This window comes from Marmota marmota, unplaced genomic scaffold (assembly GCF_001458135.2).
Source record: "Marmota marmota marmota unplaced genomic scaffold, marMar, whole genome shotgun sequence".
Taxonomy (NCBI): Eukaryota; Metazoa; Chordata; class Mammalia; order Rodentia; family Sciuridae; genus Marmota; species Marmota marmota.
This window is the reverse complement of record NW_026000222.1, coordinates 5936405-5959856: the sequence shown is the minus strand read 5'-3', so window position 1 is coordinate 5959856 and position 23452 is coordinate 5936405. Positions and strand designations below refer to the sequence as shown.

At 46.0% G+C, this 23452-nt stretch overlaps 1 protein-coding gene across 1 annotated transcript in view; it reads left to right on the top strand.

Moving 5' to 3' along the window:
• Nucleotides 1–21997, top strand: part of Gan (gigaxonin) — a 39263-nt gene extending 17266 nt beyond the window's left edge. The window contains exons 8-11 of the mRNA XM_048792410.1: nucleotides 31–167; nucleotides 373–501; nucleotides 9591–9700; nucleotides 9788–21997. Coding sequence (XP_048648367.1) covers nucleotides 31–167; nucleotides 373–501; nucleotides 9591–9700; nucleotides 9788–9969 — 558 coding nt within the window. The 3' untranslated portion in view covers nucleotides 9970–21997. The remainder of the gene's footprint in view (nucleotides 1–30; nucleotides 168–372; nucleotides 502–9590; nucleotides 9701–9787) is intronic.
• The last annotated feature ends 1455 nt before the right edge of the window (nucleotides 21998–23452 follow it).

Genomic DNA, 23452 nt, shown 5'->3' with positions numbered 1-23452 from the left:
TGTCCATATCATTTTATTTTTTTTTTTCAGATTGGCTGCTATGCAGCTATGAAAAAGAAAATCTATGCCATGGGTGGAGGATCATATGGAAAACTGTTTGAATCTGTGGAATGCTATGACCCGAGGACCCAGCAGTGGACTGCTATATGTCCACTGAAAGAGAGGAGGTGAGTGACTGTGAATGCAGACTCCCTTTCTGGTCTGAAGCCCTTACCCAACTCTTCTTCCTCTTTTATTTGACTGACACTTCCTAGAAAGGAAGGCCCTCAAGTGCGTGAAATGCTGGCTACTGCAGTTATAGCAAGCGCTAGAGGCTCTGGGACTTGGGTCTTCAGCCGTGACTCATGCTGGCTGTGCTGTGTGGCCTTTCAGGTTTGGAGCCGTGGCCTGTGGAGTCGCCATGGAGCTGTACGTGTTTGGGGGAGTCCGAAGTCGTGAGGACATCCAGGGTGGTGAGATGGTCACCTGCAAATCCGAGTTCTACCATGATGAGTTTAAAAGGTAATTGCAAACAGCTTCATGTAGCTTCTGTAGCTTTTACTTTACACTGTTAAAAGCATGTTTCAACTGTGTTTAGTTTTGATTTCAGGTTACTTCATTGTGTTGTCTCTTTAAGAGATATGATCAAAGACATTTATTTAGTGACTTCAGAAGTATTGGTAACTCAGTGGAAACCATGGAAACGAGTCTCTAAAATGTAGACCAGATCTTGACATTTGGTTGCTTAGAATAATTTACTGGCTTCCAGTACCTTTTAGGAAAAGGTTTAAACTTCTCGACTTGGCATAATCGGCCTTTGTCTGCTTTTTCTGCTACAGTCCAACCCAGTTGTTTCACACTTTCCCCCCCAAACATGTATGCCTCTCCTTTGGCTTAAAATATCCCTTCCCACTGTTCAATTTGTCTGACCTTTTCCAAACGATGCTTATGTCGCTGCCTGGGGAAAGCTGCACCCCATCTTCCAGTCGAATTGGGTCCCTCAGTCAGTGATCCCCTGGTCTCTGTGCACATCTCTCTGAGTTTGTAACTACCAATCATGAACACCTTCAGAGCAAGGTCCCACCTAGTCAGCTGTGCATCCAGGCTTCCAGCATCAGGCCTGGCCTGTGTCACACTCCTTTAGATGTCGAATAGTAGATGAAATGTGGCATTGAGGTTCTTACGATGTCTGGCCAGCTGCCATGTGCATCTCGTAGAGCAAAAGCATCTTTTCCAGACTTCCTCCTCTCCCCTCCTTTCACATATTCTGTTGTAACCATGGCAATGCTGTGCTCTTACTGCAGTGGTACCTTCAGATTTTCAGGGGACACCGTTGCACTGAATGTAATCTCAGTCATTACCAGAAGAGGGTGCTATAATATAATGTTTCATTTCTTATTATTTTACAAAAGGGCAAACAATGAATAGATCCCAAATGTTAGAAATACATATAAATGTTCCCTGATTTTTAATGTGCTTTAAACTTAGGATATTTTCATAGCCTTTTTTGTTTCCAATTGTAGGGGTAAACTGTCAGGAGACTCCAAATGTGAGAGGGTTCAGAAATGTTTGTTAAGTGGAAGTGGGCAAAGAACTTGAAAGCCCCACTGCTCCTTCCCGAAGGTACTATGCGGCTGACTGCCAGGGTAGGAAGTAGGCTATTAATTTCCTGCCCCAGTCAGTCTCGAGACAGTCCACCCAGCTGCATTAACAAGCAGTAGCAGTGTGTTTGGTTTTTGATAAAGCGTTGGTGTAAAGCTATTTTTGACTGGATTACTGCTCAGACAGCATGAAGCATGACTGTTGCTTATGTTTGGCCACTTTCTGCCCCTGTGCTCATTATGAAGTTTCTCATTTGGCCACTTTCTGCCCCTGTGCTCATTATGAAGTTTTTCATCCTGCCACTTGGTTTGCCATAAACTGCTGGGACCTTTATGATTCAATCTGTCAATCTGTTTCATGTTTATGGTTGATGAACATCTTGTTGGGCACTGCAGCCCACACCTAGAATCCCCGTGGCTCAGGAGGTTGAGGCAGAAGGATGGCAAGTTTCAGGTCACCCTCAACAACTTAGCAAAGCCCTGAGCAGCTTAGCAAGACCCTATCCCAAAATAAAAGGTAAAAAAGGGCTGGGGATGTGCCTCAGTTGTTAAGCACCTCTGAGTTTGATCCCTTGTACTAAAAAAAAAAAAAAAAAAAGATTCTGTATCTTCATCTTCCATATTTCTAGGCTGTTAAGTTCATTTGTAAATAGAATAAAGAGAGCTAAGTGCTCTTGTCAACATAGTACAAAGGATTCTCCCATGTTTAGATCACACTAAGCATGTATGTGATGGTGCCACCAAATATGAGTCACTTAACTCACTGGATTTAAGAACAGTCCTCTGAGGTGTAGATTTTGTAATCAGCCCTATTTTACATAAGGAAACCAGAGCACAGAGAGGAAATTCAGACTCAGGTGTGCTGGCTCTAGAGTCTTCCTTTGCATGACTCCGCTCTATTGGCTTAAAAAATACAGACTTTGGGGCTGGGGATATAGCTCAGTTGGTAGAGTGCTTGCCTTACATACACAAGGTCCTGGGCTCAATCCCCAGCACCACACCAAAAAAAAAAAAAAAGGCTTTTTCTTAAATATCTATAGACAAATAACATATAGGAGTCATTCATTTCTTAATAGATCGGATGTTACCAAGCACGTTCTGATTGCATATTGTGGAAATTAGTGCCAGTTGAGCAATCTGTATTAGTTTGGGGACCATTTAGATTGTTTTTAAGTAATCTCTTGACTTTCCTGTCTTTGTTTCATATTTTTAGGTAAAAACTTTCCTGGCAAAATGCCGTATCTTATTATTTTCTGTGTTTCTGAATAAAAACAACACTGATAGAAGGAAAGCAAAGAAATCACCATAAGTTATTCCCAAGTCCTAGTTAACCATTCAGCCAGGGCGAGACTTTCTCTTCCTGATCCTGCGTCCTGTCCTGTTAATAATACTGCCATCCTCCCAGCTATCCGTACTCAAAGGGTCCTCTTTGATCACTCTTGTGCCGCCACGTCTTGTCTTTCCTGGGATCTGGAAGCTTTCTCACACACACCTCCGTGCGCAGTGTCCTCAGCCTCAGGGCAGCCCTGGCGAATGCCCAGCCTCTGCCTCTTGACTTGGACAAAAGCCCGGGCCATCTCATCCCCCTGCTCAGACCTCTTCACGCTTTCCCATTGCTTACCACATCCACATAACCGTACTCGGCCTCCTCGGCGTCCTCTGATCCAAGGTGAGGAGGTCACCAGTCTTCTTCGTCCACAGGAAGACGTCCTTTTCACTTCCTCCAACTACCTCTATGCATTTGCTCACCCTCCTTTCATTTTCATTTCAGTTTTGTGTATCAGTCAGGTTAACTTGAAGCTCAGACCTGTCGGTTTCACCTTTTCATCCCAGAATGCATGATTGGAATAGGTATGCGTGACACCAGGAAGAATCTCATGTTGGTTTCTGATCCAGGGATTAGGGGCCATTGTGGCAGGAAATGCTGAGTAGAACCCTGGAACTCTGATTTCCTACCAACATAGAAAACCAGAAGTAACATGTATCCTAGGGAAATTGACAGATTATGTCACCATCAAAAACTTGAAAATGCAGGCAGGCATGATGATAGCTTTCACAGCCCTATGTAATCCAATTAGGAAAAGTAGACATGACAGGTGGATCTTGGAAAATGACTGCAACGTCATAAACTTCAGTCAGGTGGCTACGCTGATCACAGATGCCATCCAGATGTAGTACCTGTACACACAGGTTGTGTCTTTATGCAGCATGGTCCCGGGCCTTGGCCCTGCAGCTATTGGCCTAGCCAGTGTTTTTAATTCTGACCAATTTTCAGGGCTCATCAGAAGCCATCTGCTTTTATCTGGAGGGGCTGACAGTTAACCTGCATGTTTTACCCCAGGTCCAGGTCAGTCCTGTCTCTGCTGCGTAGGAGTGCACAAGATTCGATCACCTCTGTGTCACACAGAGCATCACGTTTTCTGCCCTGTTCATCAGAGCTTGCTGCTGGGAGCCGCAGTACTTCAGGCGCCTCCAGAAGGCATGTAAACTGGAGAATAGGAGCTGAACCCCACTCTTGACCAAAAAATTCCACCAAGAATCCAGTCAGGAGACAGAAGGCACACCTGTCATCTGAACAGGGAAAATGTAATATACTTGATTATTAACTAGTAAGAAAGATCAACTGCTACAAGAGATGAAGGAAGACTTGAAATAATGCACAAATGGGGGCTCAGGGTACAGCTCAGTGATGGAGCATATCCTTAGCATGCACAAGGCCCCAGCGCCCTGGATCCACTTCCCCAGCACAAAAAAAAAAAAAAAATGAAAAAAGAATGCATAAATAGCTGATGTAAGAAGTACAGCTACTACTTTAGGGCCAAGGGGAGGATCCAAGGAAGGAACAAATTGGAAAGAGTCCTCCCAGCCCTCGAGACTGAGATTGTCCCACCGGGGGAGTGTGCTGTGCTCCCTGTAAGCAGAGCACTAGGGTGCAGGTGCCAGGGGAGCTCAAGGGAAGTGGACGCTGGCCTGCACACGGCCCTGCAGCAGGAGGCGGAGCGCCCTCTGTCCCCGCCTTCTGTGGACAGAGCCAGCTGCTGGTTTGGCTCCATTCTGTCCCTTTGGTTTCTACACTGTCGTCGCATCTCATCCTAGCTCAAGCTGTCACCAACCACTGCCACCCGAGTGATCCCCAGCTCTAACTGTCTGCAGCTTTCTTTTGGCCTTCCTGTCCAGGTCACTGTGGCGGCCCCGTGTGCTCCTCATGTGCAGGTCTGAGGCTTCAGGTTCCCACGCAGCTCCACTCTAGCTGCGCCCAGCTGTTTGGATTACCCTTTCTCTTCATTTCACTCGTTGTGAAACGTTTTCTTTCCCCTTCATCAGGTTGGAGGATTTCTGCTGCTCGGTCCTCAACCTGCTGTTGCTTTCCTTTGCTCTCTCCAGCCTGTGGTTAGGACCATCCAGCATATTTTGATTTCAAATATTATCTTTTCAATTCTAAAATCTTTGTGCAGTTTGTTAGTAGTGTTGGTTGGTTGGTTGTTTTTTTGTTTTTCTTTTCGTTCTTTGTGTTCTGAAATTGCTGTCTCTCCATCACAAGCCTCTTTCCTTCCCCTCACTGAGCGTGCTCATGGTAGCTGCCTTCAGCTCTCCGCCTGACAATCCCAGCATCTGAGTCATCTCAGAGTTGGCGTCTGTTGATTGTTTATTCCCTTGAGAATGGCTTCTCCTTTTTCTAACTCTTCTTTTGTTGAGTAATTCTGGATTGCATCCTGGACATTGTTAGTTATGTTGTTGAGGCCCTGAGTGTGGCACTGAAAGTCTCAGGAGGCAGTTAACATGGTCAGACTCCAACGCAGGCTGCCATACCTGTGGTGGGTGGTACCTCAGCTCTCATTTCAATTCTTGAAGCCTCAGTTACAGGCACATGTGGTCCCCCAGACTTGGCAAAAGACTTGAAATGAGCGGATGCTCTCCATGAAGGCTTCCTCCGTGCCTGTCCTCTCTGGGGTCTTCCCTTCACTCCAGGGCTCCTGACCCCCATTCCCAATTCCTATAGCCAGAGAGGTGGCCAGTTTCAGCTACCCAATGGTGCCACCTTCATTCACACTGCCTTTAGAGAAAACTACAAAGGAACAGGAAATTCACTTCACGGGGGTTGCTCACTCAACTTTCATTTTCTTCCCCAAACCAGAGCCCTCTGGTAGCTGTGTTTTGTGTTTTATCCAGAGATTTAGCTAGTACTTACAGCAGCACTTGGTCAAGAAGCAGACATCAGCCGGGCACAGTAGTGCCCACCTGTAATCCCAGCGGCTCAGGAGGCTGAGGCAGAGGATCATGAGTTCAAAGTTAGCCTCAGCAAAATTAAGGTGCCAAGCAACTCAGTGAGACCCTGTCTGTAAATAAAATACAAAATAGGGCTGGGATGTGGCTCAATGGCCGAGTGCCCCTGAGTTCAATCCCTGGTACCCCCTCAACAACAAAAAAAAAAAAACAGCAGACACCTTACCTCATAAAAGCTTGCTTTTCTCTCCTCTCTCTTCTCCCCCAGATCTCTTTGTCTTTGCCTCTCCAAAGCTCACTGCTGCAGTCCATTCTGTATTTTAAAGTGTCATTCTCAGGGGCAATCTTAATTCTGAGTCGTCAAAGGACCTGTCATCATGGCCTCCATGTACTGATAGCCCATGTTTGAGAGGGTGGCCGTGAATGCATGGTGTTGCCTTGTTCCTCATAGAAGTGACTCTAATGGTAACCTCTGAAGCGTCCTGGACACCATGCAGGTGCTCATTTTGCTCCACAGCAGGCATTTCAGGTGCCTGCTTTACAGAAGAGGAAGTAGTGGTTCAGGTAGCAGCATTTCCAAGGACATTGAAGTGACAATGTTCTAAACCTTCCTACCTGCTTATGAGCAGCAGCAGCTCAATATGTGATCCAGTGAAATTTCCAAGTTCCATTTCACTTGAAGCCTCTGCATTGCATTACATAACCTCAATCCCCTAGGCTTATTTTTGTTTGTTTTTTGTTTTTTGAAGCTAGGAATTCTGTATCATTGATATGCTGAGGACCAAATTGAGTAGATCATCCACATAGGCCAGTTTCTTCAGCTTCATACCATTATTCCAAGAATGAATCTTGTTACATTCTCAGTCAACAAAATTTCCGGGGAGCCTCACTGTGCTCCAGGGTCCCATGTGTCCTTGCTGGGGAGTGCTGCTCATCCTGTGAGCAGACAGGCCCTGCCCACGGCTCTGCCCAGAAGAGGACTGTAAGGGTGTCCTGGCAGTCTGGCTCAGCTGAGCACAAGGCACAGTGGTACTCGTCAGCTTTGATTCAGAAACTGAGAGGAACTTAAATGAAGAGGCATAATAATGTTTACCCCTGAAGATGTGAAATGTGAGTAAGCCAGTATTATAGTCTGACATTTTTCAAACTCTTTCTTTCAAAAGCTTATTCAGGATCTCTATTTTTTACTTTTCAGTGAGAGCTCTTAGTTTTTCCTTTTTTCTTTTTATTGAGGCATTTTAGAAGTAAGGACCAAAATCTGTATTCTCAGCCCCAGCAAACTACCTGACACCAGTCAGCATTCAGATGTTAAATGAATCAAGTGTTATGAGCATATATTTAGGAATCTGACCACTTGTCTTTACTTCTGAGTTGTTTACCATCTTGGACAATTCATTGTGCACTCTTGGACAATTCATTGTGCACCCTTGTTTCTTGGAATTCAAAATATGGAAGCTACCTACATTGTAACAGTCTGGGGAAAGTATCCATTGCATAAAAGTGATGCTCTTTATGCAATAATTTTAGTGATATTTGGTATGGAAGTGCTGTAAACCTAAGGTGCAGGCACAGCATAGTGAGCCAGGCCAGGAACAATGCCTGCATACCTGTGTGCACCAGAGGCCAATTGGGCATTGGCAGCCCTTGAAGTCCTGAGATCCTACTGACATTCACTGTGACAGCATGCTTGTCGGCTCTTAACAGGAAATTGCTTGGCTAATTGCTTAGTTTTACTTTCTTAAAGGAAAGCAAAGACAGCTTGCATTCTGGAATAGTTTTAGACTTGTAGAGAAGTGGCAGAAATAGTCCTGGAGTTCCCACAAGCCTGCATTCTGCTTCTCCTAATGCTGACATCCTCCGTGACCAGAGTACAAGTGTCGCGACTGGGATGTTTACATTGCACGGTGCTGATTAAACTCCAGGCTCCTGGAACTTCACCTGTGTTTCACTGGCATCTCCTCTGCTCTGGATTCAGTCCAGGATCCTATGTGCATCTGGTCACCACGTTCCCTTGGTCCTGTAGGCTGTGACATTGCGTTCCTCTGTCTCCTCATCTGCTCTGACCTTGAGACTCCCAAAGATTAACAGTCAGGTTTTTTCCTAGAATGTCTCTTCGTTTAAGAGGAACTTACGGTTTCTCATGGTTAGCCTGGGGTTGTGCCTTTTGGCAACACCACAGAAGTAACACTGCATTCTCTGAGGGGATCGAGACAAATGTCTGTGCTCGACTGCCAGATGCCTTGACCTGGATCAGCAGGTGGAGGTGGTGTCCCTTGGCCTCCTTCTCTGGAGAGTTACTGTTTTCCCAGTGGGATTAGTGAGTGTCTGGGAGGAGGTCCTTTGAGAAGGTGCAAGTGCACTGCTTCTCTGTAAGCCCTGACTGCTGATGGGGGCCCAGCAGATGGGGCCACAGTCGCCACTGTGGTGTCTGCCTAGTGGGGACGTTGCTTTCCTTGTTTCTTCTCTGTTTGTCAATTGGAATTTTGTAAAGGAAACCTACCCCTTCTTCCTATTTTTAAATTTTCCCGTTCTTTTTTATTATTATTTTTTAGTTATGGGTCGACATAATGTCTTTATTGTACTCTATGTGGTGCTAAGGATCGAACCCAGTGCCTCACGCATGCCAGGTGAGCGCTCTGCCTCTGAGCTACGGCCCCAGCCCTTTTACTGTTCTTCATATTGGTCCTGATGCACAGGTGTTTTACTCCAGTCCTGCTGCTCTCTCTTCTTGCTCGAAGGGCTCCATGTTGGTGCTTGGGAGCTCCTCCCTCCAGCTCCCACACCTCATGCTGTGCCTTCCTCTTTTTGAAGGACTTTCTTTCTGGCATCATAGATGCTGCAGGCTCATCTTGTGTTCTTTCTGCCTCTGCCCCAGAACCAACTGCTAGTTCCTGGAGCTCTCGATCTTTTAATGGTTATTGAATTGATTTTTCAACAGAGGTGCCAAGGCACGTTTCAGTGGGGAAAGGAAGCCTTTAGCAATGGCGTTGGAATAGTTAGCTATCTGAATGGAAAAAGGAGAACTTAGACTCGTACCATATGTAAAAATGAATTTGAAATGTATCCTGGGCCTAAATCCATAAAGTTCCTGAAGAGTGCATAGGAGAAAAACCTATAAAACCTTGGGGGAAGCACATATTTTCTAGAAGGACACCAAAAACATTACCATAAAAGCAGAAAAAGATATATCAAATTAAAAACATCTGTTTCTCAAAAGATTCCACTAAGAAAAAGGCACACACATGCAGGGGAAGAATATTGATATGCTCGTATCTCACAAGGGGCTTGTACTCACTCAATACAAAGGATCTTACAACTCAAAAAAAGATAGTAACCCCAATTTTAAAAATCAGCAAATCTTTGAACTTAAATTTCACAAAAGAAGATACATGAAGTGGCTAATAAGCACATACAGAGATGCTCGGCATCACTGGTCTTTGGGGAAATGCACATCATTAAAATGGCTAAAATTTTTAAAAGACTGACATGATAATACTAACCCACAAGGACTCGCTACGCCACTAACTGGAGTGCATAATGCAGTGCACTTTGGAAGGGACGGGGCATTTTCTCATGGAGTGGCATCCACCCTCCACCCAGGCAGAGCTCCCCTCTGCAGTGACAGGAAGCGCAACTGTGGCCGCCTGGAGGTGGAGCATGAGGGTGGAGATTGCTGTGGTGCCCAGTGCTGTGGGTGGCTCACCAAGTTTTCCCATCTCTTAGTCTTTCTAAATATCAGGGTCTCGCTTTTCTTTCCTTAATATTGTCCTTTGGCTTTGTCTGCAGGTGGATCTATCTTAATGACCAGAATTTGTGCATCCCTGCCAGCTCCTCTTTTGTCTACGGAGCTGTACCCATAGGAGCCAGTATCTATGTTATCGGAGATCTTGATACAGGTTAGAATGCTACAGTAATTTTCCTGGAACTGTTTCCTGGTGAATCAGAGGCGCATTGTCTAACCTTTGCTTACTTTCATGGTTTAGGTACCAACTACGACTATGTGCGTGAGTTTAAAAGAAGCACGGGGACCTGGCACCACACGAAGCCGCTCCTTCCATCTGACCTTCGCCGCACAGGGTGCGCGGCCTTACGTATTGCAAATTGCAAGCTTTTCCGCCTGCAGCTTCAGCAAGGCTTATTCCGAATTCGTGTTCATTCACCTTGAGGAGGATGCAGAGCAGAAAGCAAGGTCCTGCCCCGAGCGCACCATCACATAGCTGGACGGAAAGGGGAGCAGAGATGCAGCTAAACTTGCTCTGTGTGCTGGGCTGCGGTATGGTAACTCCGCGGGGGTCTTATAGTGCTTAGGAGCTTGAGCTTCTGCTCTTGTTTGGAGACCGTGTCACTGCTGAAAGACTGCCTGGGAGGAATCAGCTCCTCCGAGGAGGTGTGTCCGTAAACCGTGGAGCTAGTGAATTATATCAAAAGGAAAAGGGAGTGGGAATTGGTATGATGTAAAGTATCCAAGTTAAAACACTAAGGTACGTTTTCCCTGAAGGGAACTCCTGTCTGACTGCTGTATTCAGCACGTGGCTTTGGTAAACAAACAGAAAATCCGTATATGCAAATCAACACATCCAAAAGCATACCAAGATTGCTTTTCTACCGCACTTGGAAGGATATATTATGCCTAACCCTGTCCAGTGAATTTGTGCCTAAAATGTTAGATTGGACTCAATGCCAGTTAGTCTCCATTTATTACTAGTGCTCTGTCCTAAGAATCTTTTTAAGACTGTATTATGATGAATTGAAACTGAGATAAAATTTCTCCCTCATGATGTTTTGTCTTAGTCGTGTAAAGATCCAGTAAATTGATTAGTCAGGTCACAGCTCTTGTGTGAACTTCAAGGAAGTTGCTAACTTCTCTCATTTTAAATTAAGATATGTCATGCCATAATTTCTGGGGTAGTACTTTCAGAGTTGTGAAGGATCTCATGCAGTGCCATTCTTCCTTTCCAATCGATCAAACCATTTTATAACTATAAGGATAGGAGATTTTATAAAGGAAAGATCTGAGTCAGATAAATATTAAAGGGTCTGCTATGACTTTAAAAAAAACTGTTCAGATAAAATACATAGGGATCAAAACCTTTTTAATATAATCCGTCTGAAAGCACACAAAGTCTTGTTTACTACTGTTTAGAATTTGAAAATGTGTCTTAGAATGCAAATCTGTGTTGAGAATCTGGTCTTTGTAGTAGAGTATTCCCAATGCCATTCACTGGTAAGAGTTTTAGACAAATTATGCTATGCGTAACGTTTGGCTGGTAGACTAAACTACCTCAACTTAATTTCATTCTGTTCATAGTAGGCCAATTACTCTTTTTCCTCTTTCCCTCCTTTCCTATCACTCATTCCCACCTCCACCCACTCCACCCCACTTCCCAGAGAAGAGTTCTTTCATTAGTGGAACTTACCTTGTAAGATATTTTGTTTTCCATTCAAATTATACCACCTTGGTGTGAAATCAGGGACTTCAAAGTGTTTGATTACTTCATAGTTCAAATTTTATGCAATATCAAATTTCTTATCGATTTAATAGAGTACTTCATTTCTAATTGTTTTCTATAACTTTTTTTCTCTTAGAATATGGCTCTAAGCAGTAGCATTTTGTCTTAATAATTATTAAATGTATAAATACATCCTTTGGTTATAGATTTGAGAACAGGAATATCTTCCATGTGGGGAATGTTTGTATGCAGTTAACATGCATATGAAACATCGCTTGTATGTTCCCACCCATGGACAGGAAAAAGGGTGAACTCTCTGCAGGTTTTTGTACACCTGCTGGAAGTAAGTTAACACAAAAGTCATTACCTAGGGCCAGGCTTGGGGTCCTGAAGGATGTTAGTGCGGCACCTTAACTCCCAGGTGTGTCCAGGAGGTGCCAGGGAGGAGGAGGCATAGCATTTTTATCTTGTGCACCAGAGGCACAGGCCAGGTGTGCCGCGGTCTGCATCCTGGCAAAGGCAGCGTCAGTGCCAGGCCTGGGATTGTAGTGTGTGTCAGCCCGCTGTTGTCCACACGTTCCCATGCTATGTGGCCACTGCAGAGAAAGAGCACTTTCTTTTTACAATTAGATACTAGTTTTGGAGGAAACAATTTACTGAGAAAGTGGACATGCTTTGGTGGACTCTTGCATTCAGAAGCTGCAGTTGGCACGTTCCAGGGTCCTGACCTGTGTCACAGCCTTGGTGGGCAGCAGTGCTCTTTCTCCAATTCCTGAAGTTTAAAATCCTTCCCAGTCTACGTCAGGCCTCTCCAAGAAGACAATGCGTTCTTTAGGAATGAGTGAGTCCTATCGCAATGTTATCAGTGCCTGCATGACTTGGTCAATTCACTTTAAAAAAGTTTTGTTTTTTTTTTTAAATTTAGTTCTTTGACACTGTAGCTGCAGAAATTAGATAATGTTTTATAAAATAAATTTGCCATTTAATATGGGATGCAATAACAAACAGAAGCTGCTAAGTGCCAAACTATTCCTTTAGTGTACATAGATACAGTACTATCGTATTAAAGCATAGGGCTGTGTTGAATTTTATTATGTTCCAAAATTAATCTTGACTTTTTTGTAAATTACACTTAGTCTTGTAAATTATAACTCATTTCATGCAGGTTTGTGTTTTAGCATTCCACTTATGCCTTGAAACTTTGTTTCTTGATAAATTTGGGGTGGTTCTTTCTCTTCAAGGCACTTTGACCAGGTGTGTGTTGCCTTTGGCAGCTGAGGATAATCTTACAATTTTAAACACAGTATCTTCGGGGAAGTGCAATTTGTTTTCCTCATCCCACCACAGAGGGAGGCTGACCCGGGTTAGAGGAAGTGGACATTTAAAGAAGCTCCCCTTGACTGCAGTCTACAGTAGGTTTGTTTGTTTGTTTGTTTGTTTGTTTGTTTGTTTGTTTAACACATCCAAACTTGGGTCTTTCAAAGATTCAAGTATTTAATTTAAAATGAAGTGTTTGCTTTTTTGAGTGCTTGTATCCTATGAGAGGAGAAAGTGTGGTGGAGACAAGCGCATGAGCAGTGTGTACACCGTTGTATACGCTGGGCCACGTGGCTTGTGGGTCTGTGTGTATGTTTACTTTTTGAATTGTGGTTCCAAACTACAATACATTACTGTCTCCTGGTGCTTCAGATAAATTCTTGAGCCTATTGACCCTTACTTAGTATATTCTACTGTGTTAGATTCATGTTGACTGTAAATATGGAATTATTTGTAGTGTGAAATAAGTTTTACTTGGTGTTTGCATTTCTCTTCTGTGGCAGGATCAAAAGCAGTGTTTACCACCCAGGGGTTGGTTTGCTGTAAAGATTTGGCCTAAGAAATTTGGCTTGGTATTTCACTGGTGTGAGGAGTTGGTAACCCCCGTGGGGTGTGCTGAGCAGCGTGTAGTGTGTTGAAAAGGTCTCTACGCTGCACTGTCACTATACTAATGGTACCTCCTTTGTCGATGGTTTGGAAGTGTGATTTTTATGATTTGTAAGTTGGGGAGATTCCGTAGGCCACCCATAGGAACTGCAATCTTTGTCTAAATGTGGCAAGGATAGCACTGAGCTCTGGCAGCTCAGTTGCTCAGGGGCAGTGAGGTAGGTTTCCACGGAAGAGCCCAGCTACCTTGGTCCATTCATCTTCCTACCCAGTCTACCAAACCAGAGACTCCCAGAAGTTTCCCAAGGAGAGAAGAACCCAGCCTGTTAGCTTCCAGGATGCCCACTTTCCTAATGAGAGGTTCCTTGGTCACATGAGGACATTTGATTGTCTGGGGGAAAATGAGGTGGCTCTTCCACTGTAAGGGCAGAAAGGCACTGAAACCCCCAGCTAACTGCCCTGGGGAGAGACAGGCGAGGCTGCTCTCCAGGGCTGCCCCGGAGCCACAGAGACCCTGAGGACAGCAGTGACAGATGGGTCAAGAGTAGCAGAGCCTGCCCCTGGGCCAGTGGACAGATGCTCACTGAGCACCTGCCAAGGACTGAGCTGCGCCTGGGAGCTTAACCACGAGGCAGACATCATGCCGCGCTCCCTCTCCAGCTGCTGAGTGTGAACTGCATGAGGACCCTTTGTCATCTGCTGATCTCAGTACGTGCCACATAGTAGGTAGTCAGTAAATGTTTGACAAATTAATATTATCCTTGTAACCAAAGTGATGCTCTTCACCACACTGATAAGTGACTTCCCTGGATTTTAAATGAGGAGTTTTGTGCACAGACAGGCTAACCTTCTGAGGCGCCGGGGAAACTAATGCAGAATAAAAAATGCAAAGTGCCTGATGCGGGTGCACAGCCTGTGTCTCTAATGGTCTGTAGGGTTTTTGAGACCCTAGGCCCAGCACGCCTGACGTTCATCATGGTTAGTGTTAAGTTTTATTTATTGCTTTTTATAATGGCACCAAAATCTTTTCCAGAACATACTACTTTGCTCCTCGGATCTCTGTCATGGGTAAAGTGTGGCTTCATTTCTCACTTCAGGTTGGAGCAGGAACCAAGGCAGAAGCCAGGGTATGGGTTAGCAGTTCACTGCTCAGCCTAGTAGACTATTGCTTGATTTTCTGGGCTTGCAGATGTGTTTGATCACGTGTAGTACACTGTAAACTCCCAGACAGTCCTTTGCAAGTGACTCAGGTGTGAGCTGAAAGATCTTTGGTTTCCTTGTCACCTAGAAGTAAGAAGCATAGGAACTCACCAGGTTCAGGACACAGAGGTCACGTCTGAGAGAGGCAGGGTGACCTGTGAAGAGCCAAAGCTTCCTGAACTTCCCTCTTACCCCAGATGCTCAGGCAGGGGAAAGAATCTCTAAGAATGTTGAGGAAAGTGTTTTGCTAGCTTTTAGTAATCCCTGAAGTATTCTCTACAGCTTTTTTAGAAATTATAGGTGTTCATTTTAAGTCTATCGCAGCATCATCTTGTTTCTAATAGCTCCATCTAGGGACCCATGAGGACTTCACTGACGCCTTAGCATCCTGTGGTCCAAGGTGCTCAGTGTAACAAAGTGTTTTGTCTGTTGTTTTTTTCAATTCTATCATTGAAGTCCTTCAAGAGATTAGACTATAAAATTCTCTTTCTCATGAAAGAGAAAACTATAAACTATATCATGTAGTTATTTAATGAGGAATGGTTGTCTTTTTAAAAAACTAAAAACTATTCTTTTTAAATTGCTACTCAACTGAAATTTGGCCTAATGATAAATTTTGATACGGTTATCCTCTTTATTAAACCAAGTTGTTGAGTTTCCATTTCTACAAACATTTTGCCCATAGCAAACCTGCATTTTGCTTTTCCACATCACTGTGATTTGAATTAGAGAAGGTGTGGGCAGAAGGGGCCACATCCCAGACTCCGGCCACTGCCCACCTGGGTCAGATGAAGTGGGCACCATCACCAGCCAGAGGACTGATGAAAGTGAATAGCCACTTCAGATCACCTAGATCCCAAGTACATGTGGGTTCATCTTTCTGTCACTTGGTGAGTTATTTACTCGGGCCTTATTTTTAGCCCTTTAGTACAAATAGCAGGTTCAGGTTCCTTACTTTTATTGTTCTTACTCAAAAGATACAAAGAGACAAACCTTAGAACTTGGATTAGGTTTTTCCAGTCATACAATGCACTTCCTGTTTAATTGGGTGAGAATTACACGCATCGATTCCCGTTCTTTGTGTTCTCAGCTACCTCGCCTTGTGGTGTTGTGCTTGATCCCCTGCCAGTTTAGAAGATTCCACATGTTCTGCCCTTTAGCAAAAGCCAGAAAGCGAACAGTGAGTGGCCTCGGGGAGCATGATTCGCCAAGGCCTGTTTTCCATTTTACTCCTTTTTTAAAAATAGGCACTTTTAATCAGGGGGAACAATAATTCTCCTAGAGCTACTGCAAGGTGATTACTTGAAACTCGACTTGAACTTCAAAGAGTCTTTAAAAGGCTGTGTTTTCATATAGCAGAAAAGTGGTCTATGTAAACTCCACTGCTGTGTAAAGCAGAGGGCTTGGTTTCCATGCCTGTTAGGCTCAGATAGGAAAACGTGTCCTTCTGTAACTGGACACGCTGTCTGGAACCTAGGTACTAAGGCTGCTGTTTTTTATTTCCTGTAAGGTGCTGCTGTTTCCCAAGGCTGTCTTTCCTTTAGTCCTGATAACCCAGGATTTTAAAATGAAACTCTGGGGTGTTTCCCAAGTACAACCCCGTTGAGGTTGGCCAAACTATATAGAATTGGGTTTTACTTAAAGTCACAAATAATCTGGTTTGTCCCATGTGTTGGTTGATCTCCCTCAACTTCCTCCTGTCTGTGCCTTCACACCAGTGTCTGTCACCTTACCTGCTTCCTAAGTCAGGAGGAAGGGGCTGGGGCTCAGCAGTTATGGACAGACCCTCCCTTCCAGGAGATAGTTCTCGTGGGAAGGAGCTAGTTAGGGCCAGTGGAAGGCTTCACTAACCCTTGGTGGCCAAGGTTATGCCTATTCCTGAAGCCTTGCATACACAGAGTGACTTAAGCAACAGTAGAGTCTCTGTCCTTACCCTTGAGCAAGATTTAATTAGTATGCCTGTGCTTCTCAGAGTCAGGGGCTTGCTCCCCAGGCAGAATGGCAAAGCTCCTCCAGACACAGTGCATGAGCCCTCTGCTGATCTGCAGCAGACACAAGATGGTTCCTGTGAGTGGCCACAAGAACAGTCCGACTCTATCTCTTTTATTTTGCCCCAGACTCTCTTATTTTAGTAATTTTGAGGAAATCTCAAACCTTTAAATATTTAATCTCTGTATTTTCCTGAGTAGTTCTACCATGGAGGGTCCATGACCTTGGGAAGCACTTTAGCCTGAGGCTCAGCTCCGTTTCTTACCTATAGAAGTAGGATGACCTGGGTACGCACCTGTAGAAGTGTGGAAGGAGAGTGCCTGCACAAGGTCATGCCGATTAACGGAAGGGATGGTCCTTGCACACATTGGTGGCAGCTGTCACTGCCCTATTGATTCTGTCAGCTATCAACACAGGAAGTACCCAGAGGCACTGGGTGGGCAGGGGGCTGCTCAGTGCTGAATAGCCCAGGCCTCATGGCCTCCTTTATTCCAGTGTCCACCACCAGAGGAGGTGAAAGTAAATGTCTGCTGGGTGCCGTGGCGCAAACCTGTAATCCCAGCAGCTCAGGAGGCTGAGGTAGGAGGATCGAGAGTTCAAAGCCAGCCTCAGCAACTTAACAGGGTCCTAAGCAACTCGGCGAAAACCCATCTCTACATAAAATACAAAAAAGGGCCGGGGATATGGTTCAGTGGTTAAGCACCCCTGGGTCCAATCCCCAGCACCAAAAAAAAAAAAAAAAAAAAGTATGTTTGTGTTTATAAAATTACCTCTTTCTGGACTTGTGCCCCCTCTGTCCTTCTTCGTCTCTGATATTTATATTCAGGATAATTCTAGATACCTGAAACATCCCACAATATGGGTTTAGAATATTTAGAGTTTTTATAAATAGCCTTCTGTTAAGAATTTGCCTAATGAAGTCCTCCAATAGCACTTAACATTTTTTACCAAAATTGAATTTTTCTTTTTTTTTTTTCATTAAAATATCAAAGATAGTGGTCTGTATTAGTCAAACAAACTAGATATTTTCTAGATCTTTGTTTGAAATCAATAGACCTAAACCATGATTTCTTAACTTGGGTGTTATGTGAAACTTAAAAACAAGCAAACAAACCAACAAATTTGTGATGTGTGTGTGAGTGTGTATGTGTGTGAGTGTGTGCACTTTTGTACCTTCAAATAGAGAAGGTTATTACCAAAAGTGAACTTCTTTATGCTTTTATAATATCCCTCCCTTCCAGTTCAGGTTCTGAGGCTGGTGGGTTTAGCAGTTGTGACATGCCCAGCTGATGGGGATTTCAGTAAGACATTCGGCAAGTTCTTGTTCTCTCTGTGACTAAGATAAGGGAGTGGGAACCAGGCCAGCGAGGCTGAGGACCAGACCCCAATATTTTCATTAGTAACTTTATGTAAAAACAGAGCAGACAGAGCAAAGCGCAGGGAGGGATCTGTGTTGGCTGTTCAGATCCACAGTGCTCTCTACAGGGTAAGGCGAAATATTAAGTCTGGGTCTGGGTCCAGAAAACCTAGTGGCTGCCTGAAAGAGGGAAACCGTTGCAAGTGGGTTGTTGCCCATTGGAACGTGGACCGGGTGCTCAGCACTTGTCTGTGTGTGGGATGAGGCCGAGAAGGGGTCTGCCCACTGCTTCCCTCTGTGCTGCTTGCTCTGCCCAGAGTGCCCACTCCAGGTGCGCAGTCTGAGAGGATGCCAGCAGGGCACAGAGGCAGCTGTGGCCAAAGCCTCTGAAGGCTTAGGAAGGAGCAGATGTGCATGTTCCAGAGGCTCCCTCAGACAGCAGCCAGACTTGGGGACAGAGTTCGTCACCTTTAGGGCTTTCAGGCAGAGCTGCCTCAGGCTCAGCTGGTGCCCTCTGCACCGTTGAGTGCTCTCTTCTGACACCCACGGTGGGTGGGGGGCCTGCAGCCACTCTGCAGACAGAACAGTCTGGGCACTTCTACCTTGAGAACAAGAGCCCAGAGCAACTTGCGAGTGGAAGACTCTGCGGTCATTTGTTCAGTCAAAACAGGAAGAAACAATGTTCACATGTGAGCTTGGTGGGGTGGGGTGAGAGGAGTCCACGTTCCTTGTGCTCTTTGCCCTGTTCCCTCCCCCCCGTCCCTCCACCCATCACCTCTTCAGCTCCTTAGCTGTGGCAGTGGCCACCCCAGCAGCCCTGTCACTGTCTGCACCTGGTCATGTTGGTTCCAGTAGAACTTTCAGGAATGGTCTCACTTCTAGAGATTCCCCTAAACTGTACTCTCCACTAGAGGCACGAGGCTGGCTCTGCGTGTGTTTGGTTTAAACCCCACGCTGCCTCCACAGACTTAAGAAAGCTGAGGCGGAAGTTGACCCAGGCAGGCGGGCCTCAGCCAGGGCGGCTGCCGGGGCCCGTCCACCTCCCCTGGGCCTCATTTGCTGGGGCATCACTTTGTCCTCCCTTGAGGAGTATTTGTTCTTTTCGTGGTTCATCTTGTCCCTGCTCCAAGGAGAGTCCACTGCAGATCCCCCTGTGTCCTTGGAGGAAGGGTGAGCCGCTCACTCTGACTCTGCCCAGAAACAGGCGACCCTGTGGTCACGAGGAGCGGCTTTACCTGTGGGCCGCACAGCCTGTGATACTCAGGCGCTGTCGTCACCTGTCGTGACCGTTTGTTGGAGCCAGTGTTTTCTCTCTGTGTCCACTGACCACCCAGGGATCCCGCGAGGAGGAGTCTCTTTGGGAAGACAGGTCCTTCCCACAGTCACGCCTCATCCTCTGCATCCCAGGGGGAGGGTGTGGGGCCTGCTGACAGCCTCCTTAGCCACGCTCTTCCCGCTCTTCCCTCTTAGTAGCTTTGCCCCCACCCTTTTCTTCCATCCCACCCCTTTCCTGGCCTAGTCTTCTAACTGCTGGAATTAGGTAGCAAAAAAAGGACAGCCGACATGACCCTCCAGCCCCCAGCCTCGTGATGTCCAGGACGTCAGCCTTGTGGAGCTTGTAGGGACAGCATTCTCCTGTAGCCCTGACCATGCCTTTGTGCTACCATTTCCCATGGCCGGCCCGCCCTGACTACAAGAGCACCAGACCCACCTGGCAGGCCCAGCAGCATCCCAGGTCTGAATCCGGACCTCTGAGGCCAAGGCACCCCCAGCCCTGAGCAGCCGTAGCCTAGAGCAGGCGCCCTGCCCGCCTGCCCTGGAGGCCGCGGGGCTCCTCTCTGAGCCAGGGGAGGGGCAGACACCAGGCCTCACATACTACCTCAGCACCCAGCACCCAGCAAGCACTGTGCAGCCCCAAATTGTCCAGCGAGACGTGCACAGGGCCCAGGGTGCCTTTCGGAAACTCTTAACAAGCACTCCACCATGCCCTGCCTGCCCAGCACAGCCAGGGCCTCGGTGGACTCTGTTCTCTGCGTCCTGTGGAACGTTCCAAGAGCGGACTGGGGCCTTTTCCTTCTTCTCTCTTATTTATCTCTGACTTAAACACTCCACTCCTGTACTCCAAATGGGAGTCGAATTGGAAATCAGAATTGCTCATTTACTTGAGAGAAACCATCTTTTTGTATTTTTGTCAGAAGGAATTTTTGCTTCAAAATAAGCTCTAGAAAATATGCTATTAATTTAGCATAGCTCATTGAACTTGACTCTTAGGCTTTTGTTTAAAAAAAAATCATGGGGGCTGGGGTTGTGGCTCAGTGGTAGAGCACTTGCCTAGCATGTGCAAGGCCCTGGGTTCAATCCTCAGCACCACAGAAAATAAATAAATAAAGATATTGTGTTCAACTACAACTAAAAAATAAATATTTTTTAAAAATCATGGTATATGGGACAAAAGGGTATCATTAGCTTTAAAAAATAAATGCATAACCTCTAATAGGTATATTAAAACTTCCCTTTCCAACAGGGCATCGCAAAATTCAAGCTCTCCATGAAAACAGAGGTCATCTAAATGCCACGGGTAAATAATTTTCTGTAGGGAAATGCAGCAGGTGGCCTTTAGTTGAGAAAAGCACAGGCTATTTAGCAGAACTTACTTAGTTATCAGACGCTTTTTCTGCCCGTGGGGTCTTTTCATTTTGGATTCATCTAACTCATCTTTTGTTCAGTTCCTCCCTCCTGTACACCATCAAGTCACCAGTGACAGAGTGAGGGTCATTCTGTTTTGTCTCATACATTTGTGAATTGTGACAGCCCTGCGTGGCCTCTCCAGAGGTGTGGGGCAGCCCTGCAGCTGGTTCTGCAGGTCATGAGCACACGCGGCGGGGCGGGGCGGGGCGGGGGTGGGTGCAGAACCCTCCACGCCCCCCACTCCCTCCCTTGTGCTTGTCAACCTCACTGCAGAAGCTGCGCGGGCAGGCTGGGACAGACCTTGTGCCGTTGCTGAGTGTCACTAGTGACACGGATGTTTGTGCCCTCTGTGAATGAGATGGTCCTGGTCCTCGGCCCATGCAGCCTGGAGATTGGCTTGCTGTCCCGGCATTGGTCTTCTGCTAGGAGAGAAGGCCGTCCGGGAAGTTCCTTAAAACAAGATTGTAAGTTCAGGGTGACTCCCCCGAATTTGGGGGCTGCTGTTTGCAGGCGGTCCTCGCCCAGCAAAATGGCCCATTTCACTCTCACTGGCTCCTGCCTATATTGTCCCTGGCACCTAGTATATGACTGTCGCCCTGGTAAAGGACTGGCTTTTAGCACACTCTTGTCATATTGATGCTTTTAATACCATAGGGAAAATTCCATAAAGACCATTTATAAATGCCAAATTCAAAAAAAAAAAAAAATCATCCTGTTAAGCCCAAATCTGTGTGATTGACACGGTACATGGTACGTGCAGAACGGTTTTCAGTTTGAATCCTGCAGCTTTTGTCGCCTAGCAAAGGTCCAGGCTGGGATGTCTCCTTCAGCATGTGTTCAGACACATGGGTACTGTGTATAAGAAGGTACCCGGAGAGCCCGCCTACTAGAAAACAGGGATTTGCAACGAACATACAGAAATGATGTTATATAGGAAGTTCAAAATATTTGAAGGACCAGAAGGTTGCCACTTGTAAAACTGTACTCCCCAAATTCAGTAGGATAGTAGAGAAATTGTGCTAACTTGATTTCTTTGAAATGTCACGTCATGCATCTTGTGGTTCAAATGTACCAGTTTGTTCTGTGGAGTAATTTTCTATTCCTTTGCTGGTATGAAATTTAGCAAAGTTTGAAGTAATTTTTAATTAGTAAACTTTCTTACAAAGTTGCTTTATGGTTTACAAGTAATTCTGATGCAAAAGATCATGTCAACTTTCTTAAGTAGCACGCACTTTGTTTACATGCTTTGGTATGTCGTGGGGTAACTATGGGGTCGATCCCTTCTCCCGAGCACAGGACCTGTGCAGTGGGGGACATATTGCCATTGTGCTGTTCTCTTGTACCAAGGATCAGTGAAAGTGTTTTATCTTTTTTACGTAGTTTGTAATGACTGGATTTTATAACTGTAAGAAAACAGAAACAGAGTGTTGTATTTTGATCTGAAATTTGTGTATGGTAAAGTAATTTTGTTTTATGTATTGGAAGTTCATTTAAAACTTGAAATATTTTCTAGAAGGGTACTGAACAAAATGAATTGTCTTTAAGCTGTTTAATTAACCTAATAAAACAATTTGATGGGGAAGGCATTCTAATTGTTTCCAGTTTTGAGTGCTTCCTGCTGAATCAGCGTTGTCAACCCAGGGAGGTTCGGTTCTTAAAGAGAAACTTGTCCTTCTCGTGGTGACTTAAATGGTCTGGGAGCTGCCGTGGAAGCCACGCTCCTCGCCCGTAACTCTGGTCTCTCCCACCATCAGAGTGAGTCTGTGCTGACTTCCCCAAAAAACAGAGGGCGTGTCCTGGGCTTCAGTCTCTGGACACACAGGTCACCTGCCAGCTCACTGAGGAGTCACTGGCACTCCGTGTGCAACGCTGGCCACACATGTGCCCCCATCCTGGCCATGCCACTCGGGCCGAGGGGCCTCCTCGTCCTGGGCCACTCGGCCTCTGTTTCTCGTCTCTAAAATCAGACCAGATCTCCAGGTCTCCTTGTCCAGAGGACAAGGACAGTGGCAGAACCCAGTGATGACACCCTGAACCGGATGATCTCCTGAGACCCTCTTTTTTTTAACGTGTGGCACCTACATCTGCCTGAGAGCTTGGCCTACAGGGATGCGCCCCATGTCACCTGCTCCAGGAAGGAGCACACTGTGCAGTGTCAACGTGTGGGACTGCCCGTCGTGATCCTTGGGCCTGTTGACTGCTGCTGAGAGTCATAGGGCCTGGTTTGGACACCTTTGTGGCAGCACCAGGCACTTTGTCCTCACATCCGCCCTGTGAGGATTGCTGCTGTCATAGTCCAGCAAAGGAAGCTGGCACTGAGAGTCACTTGCCAAGCCCCGGGGCCCAGCGGAGGCCACTTCCGACATCCACACCCCCAGTAACGCCACTGCTCTCTGCCTGTCTCTCTGGAAAGGGACAAACTTTCTTTTTTCATGAGTCAGGGTCTCGCTGTGTTGCCCTGCTGGCCTCGTTCCTGGGCTCTAGAGACCCTCCCACCTCAGCCTCCCGACTAGCTGGGACGAAACGAGTGCACCAGCCCAGCTGGACAGACTTTCTTGAAAGCGGTGCTGTTGTTGACTTAATGACGTGGGGTGGGACATCAGGCAGGAGTAGGGCCCAGGAGTCAGGAAACTTCCTGGACAGGAACCAGGCAAAAACCACCACTTTCAGCTGGAAGAGAGCTGATGAGACCCAGGGTCTTTTTTTCTCTTTTAACTAATACCAAGTTTGAGGTGTTTTTGTTTTATCTTTTGAGGTGGTGTCTTACTATGTGGCCCAGATTGACCTTGAACTCGGGCTCCTCCTGCCTCAGCCTCCTGGGTCGCTGAACTACAAGTGTGCACCACCACACCTGGCAGAGTTTTTGCTATTAAAGAAGTCCTTCGTGGCACATGCTTGTAATCCCAGCACTGGAGAGGCTGAGGCATGGGGACTGCAAGTTTGAGGCCAACCTTGGCAACTTAGCGAGAGCCTGTCTCAAAATAGAAAACAAAAAAAGCGTTGGATATGTAGCACCCCGAGTTCAATTCCCAGCACCAGAA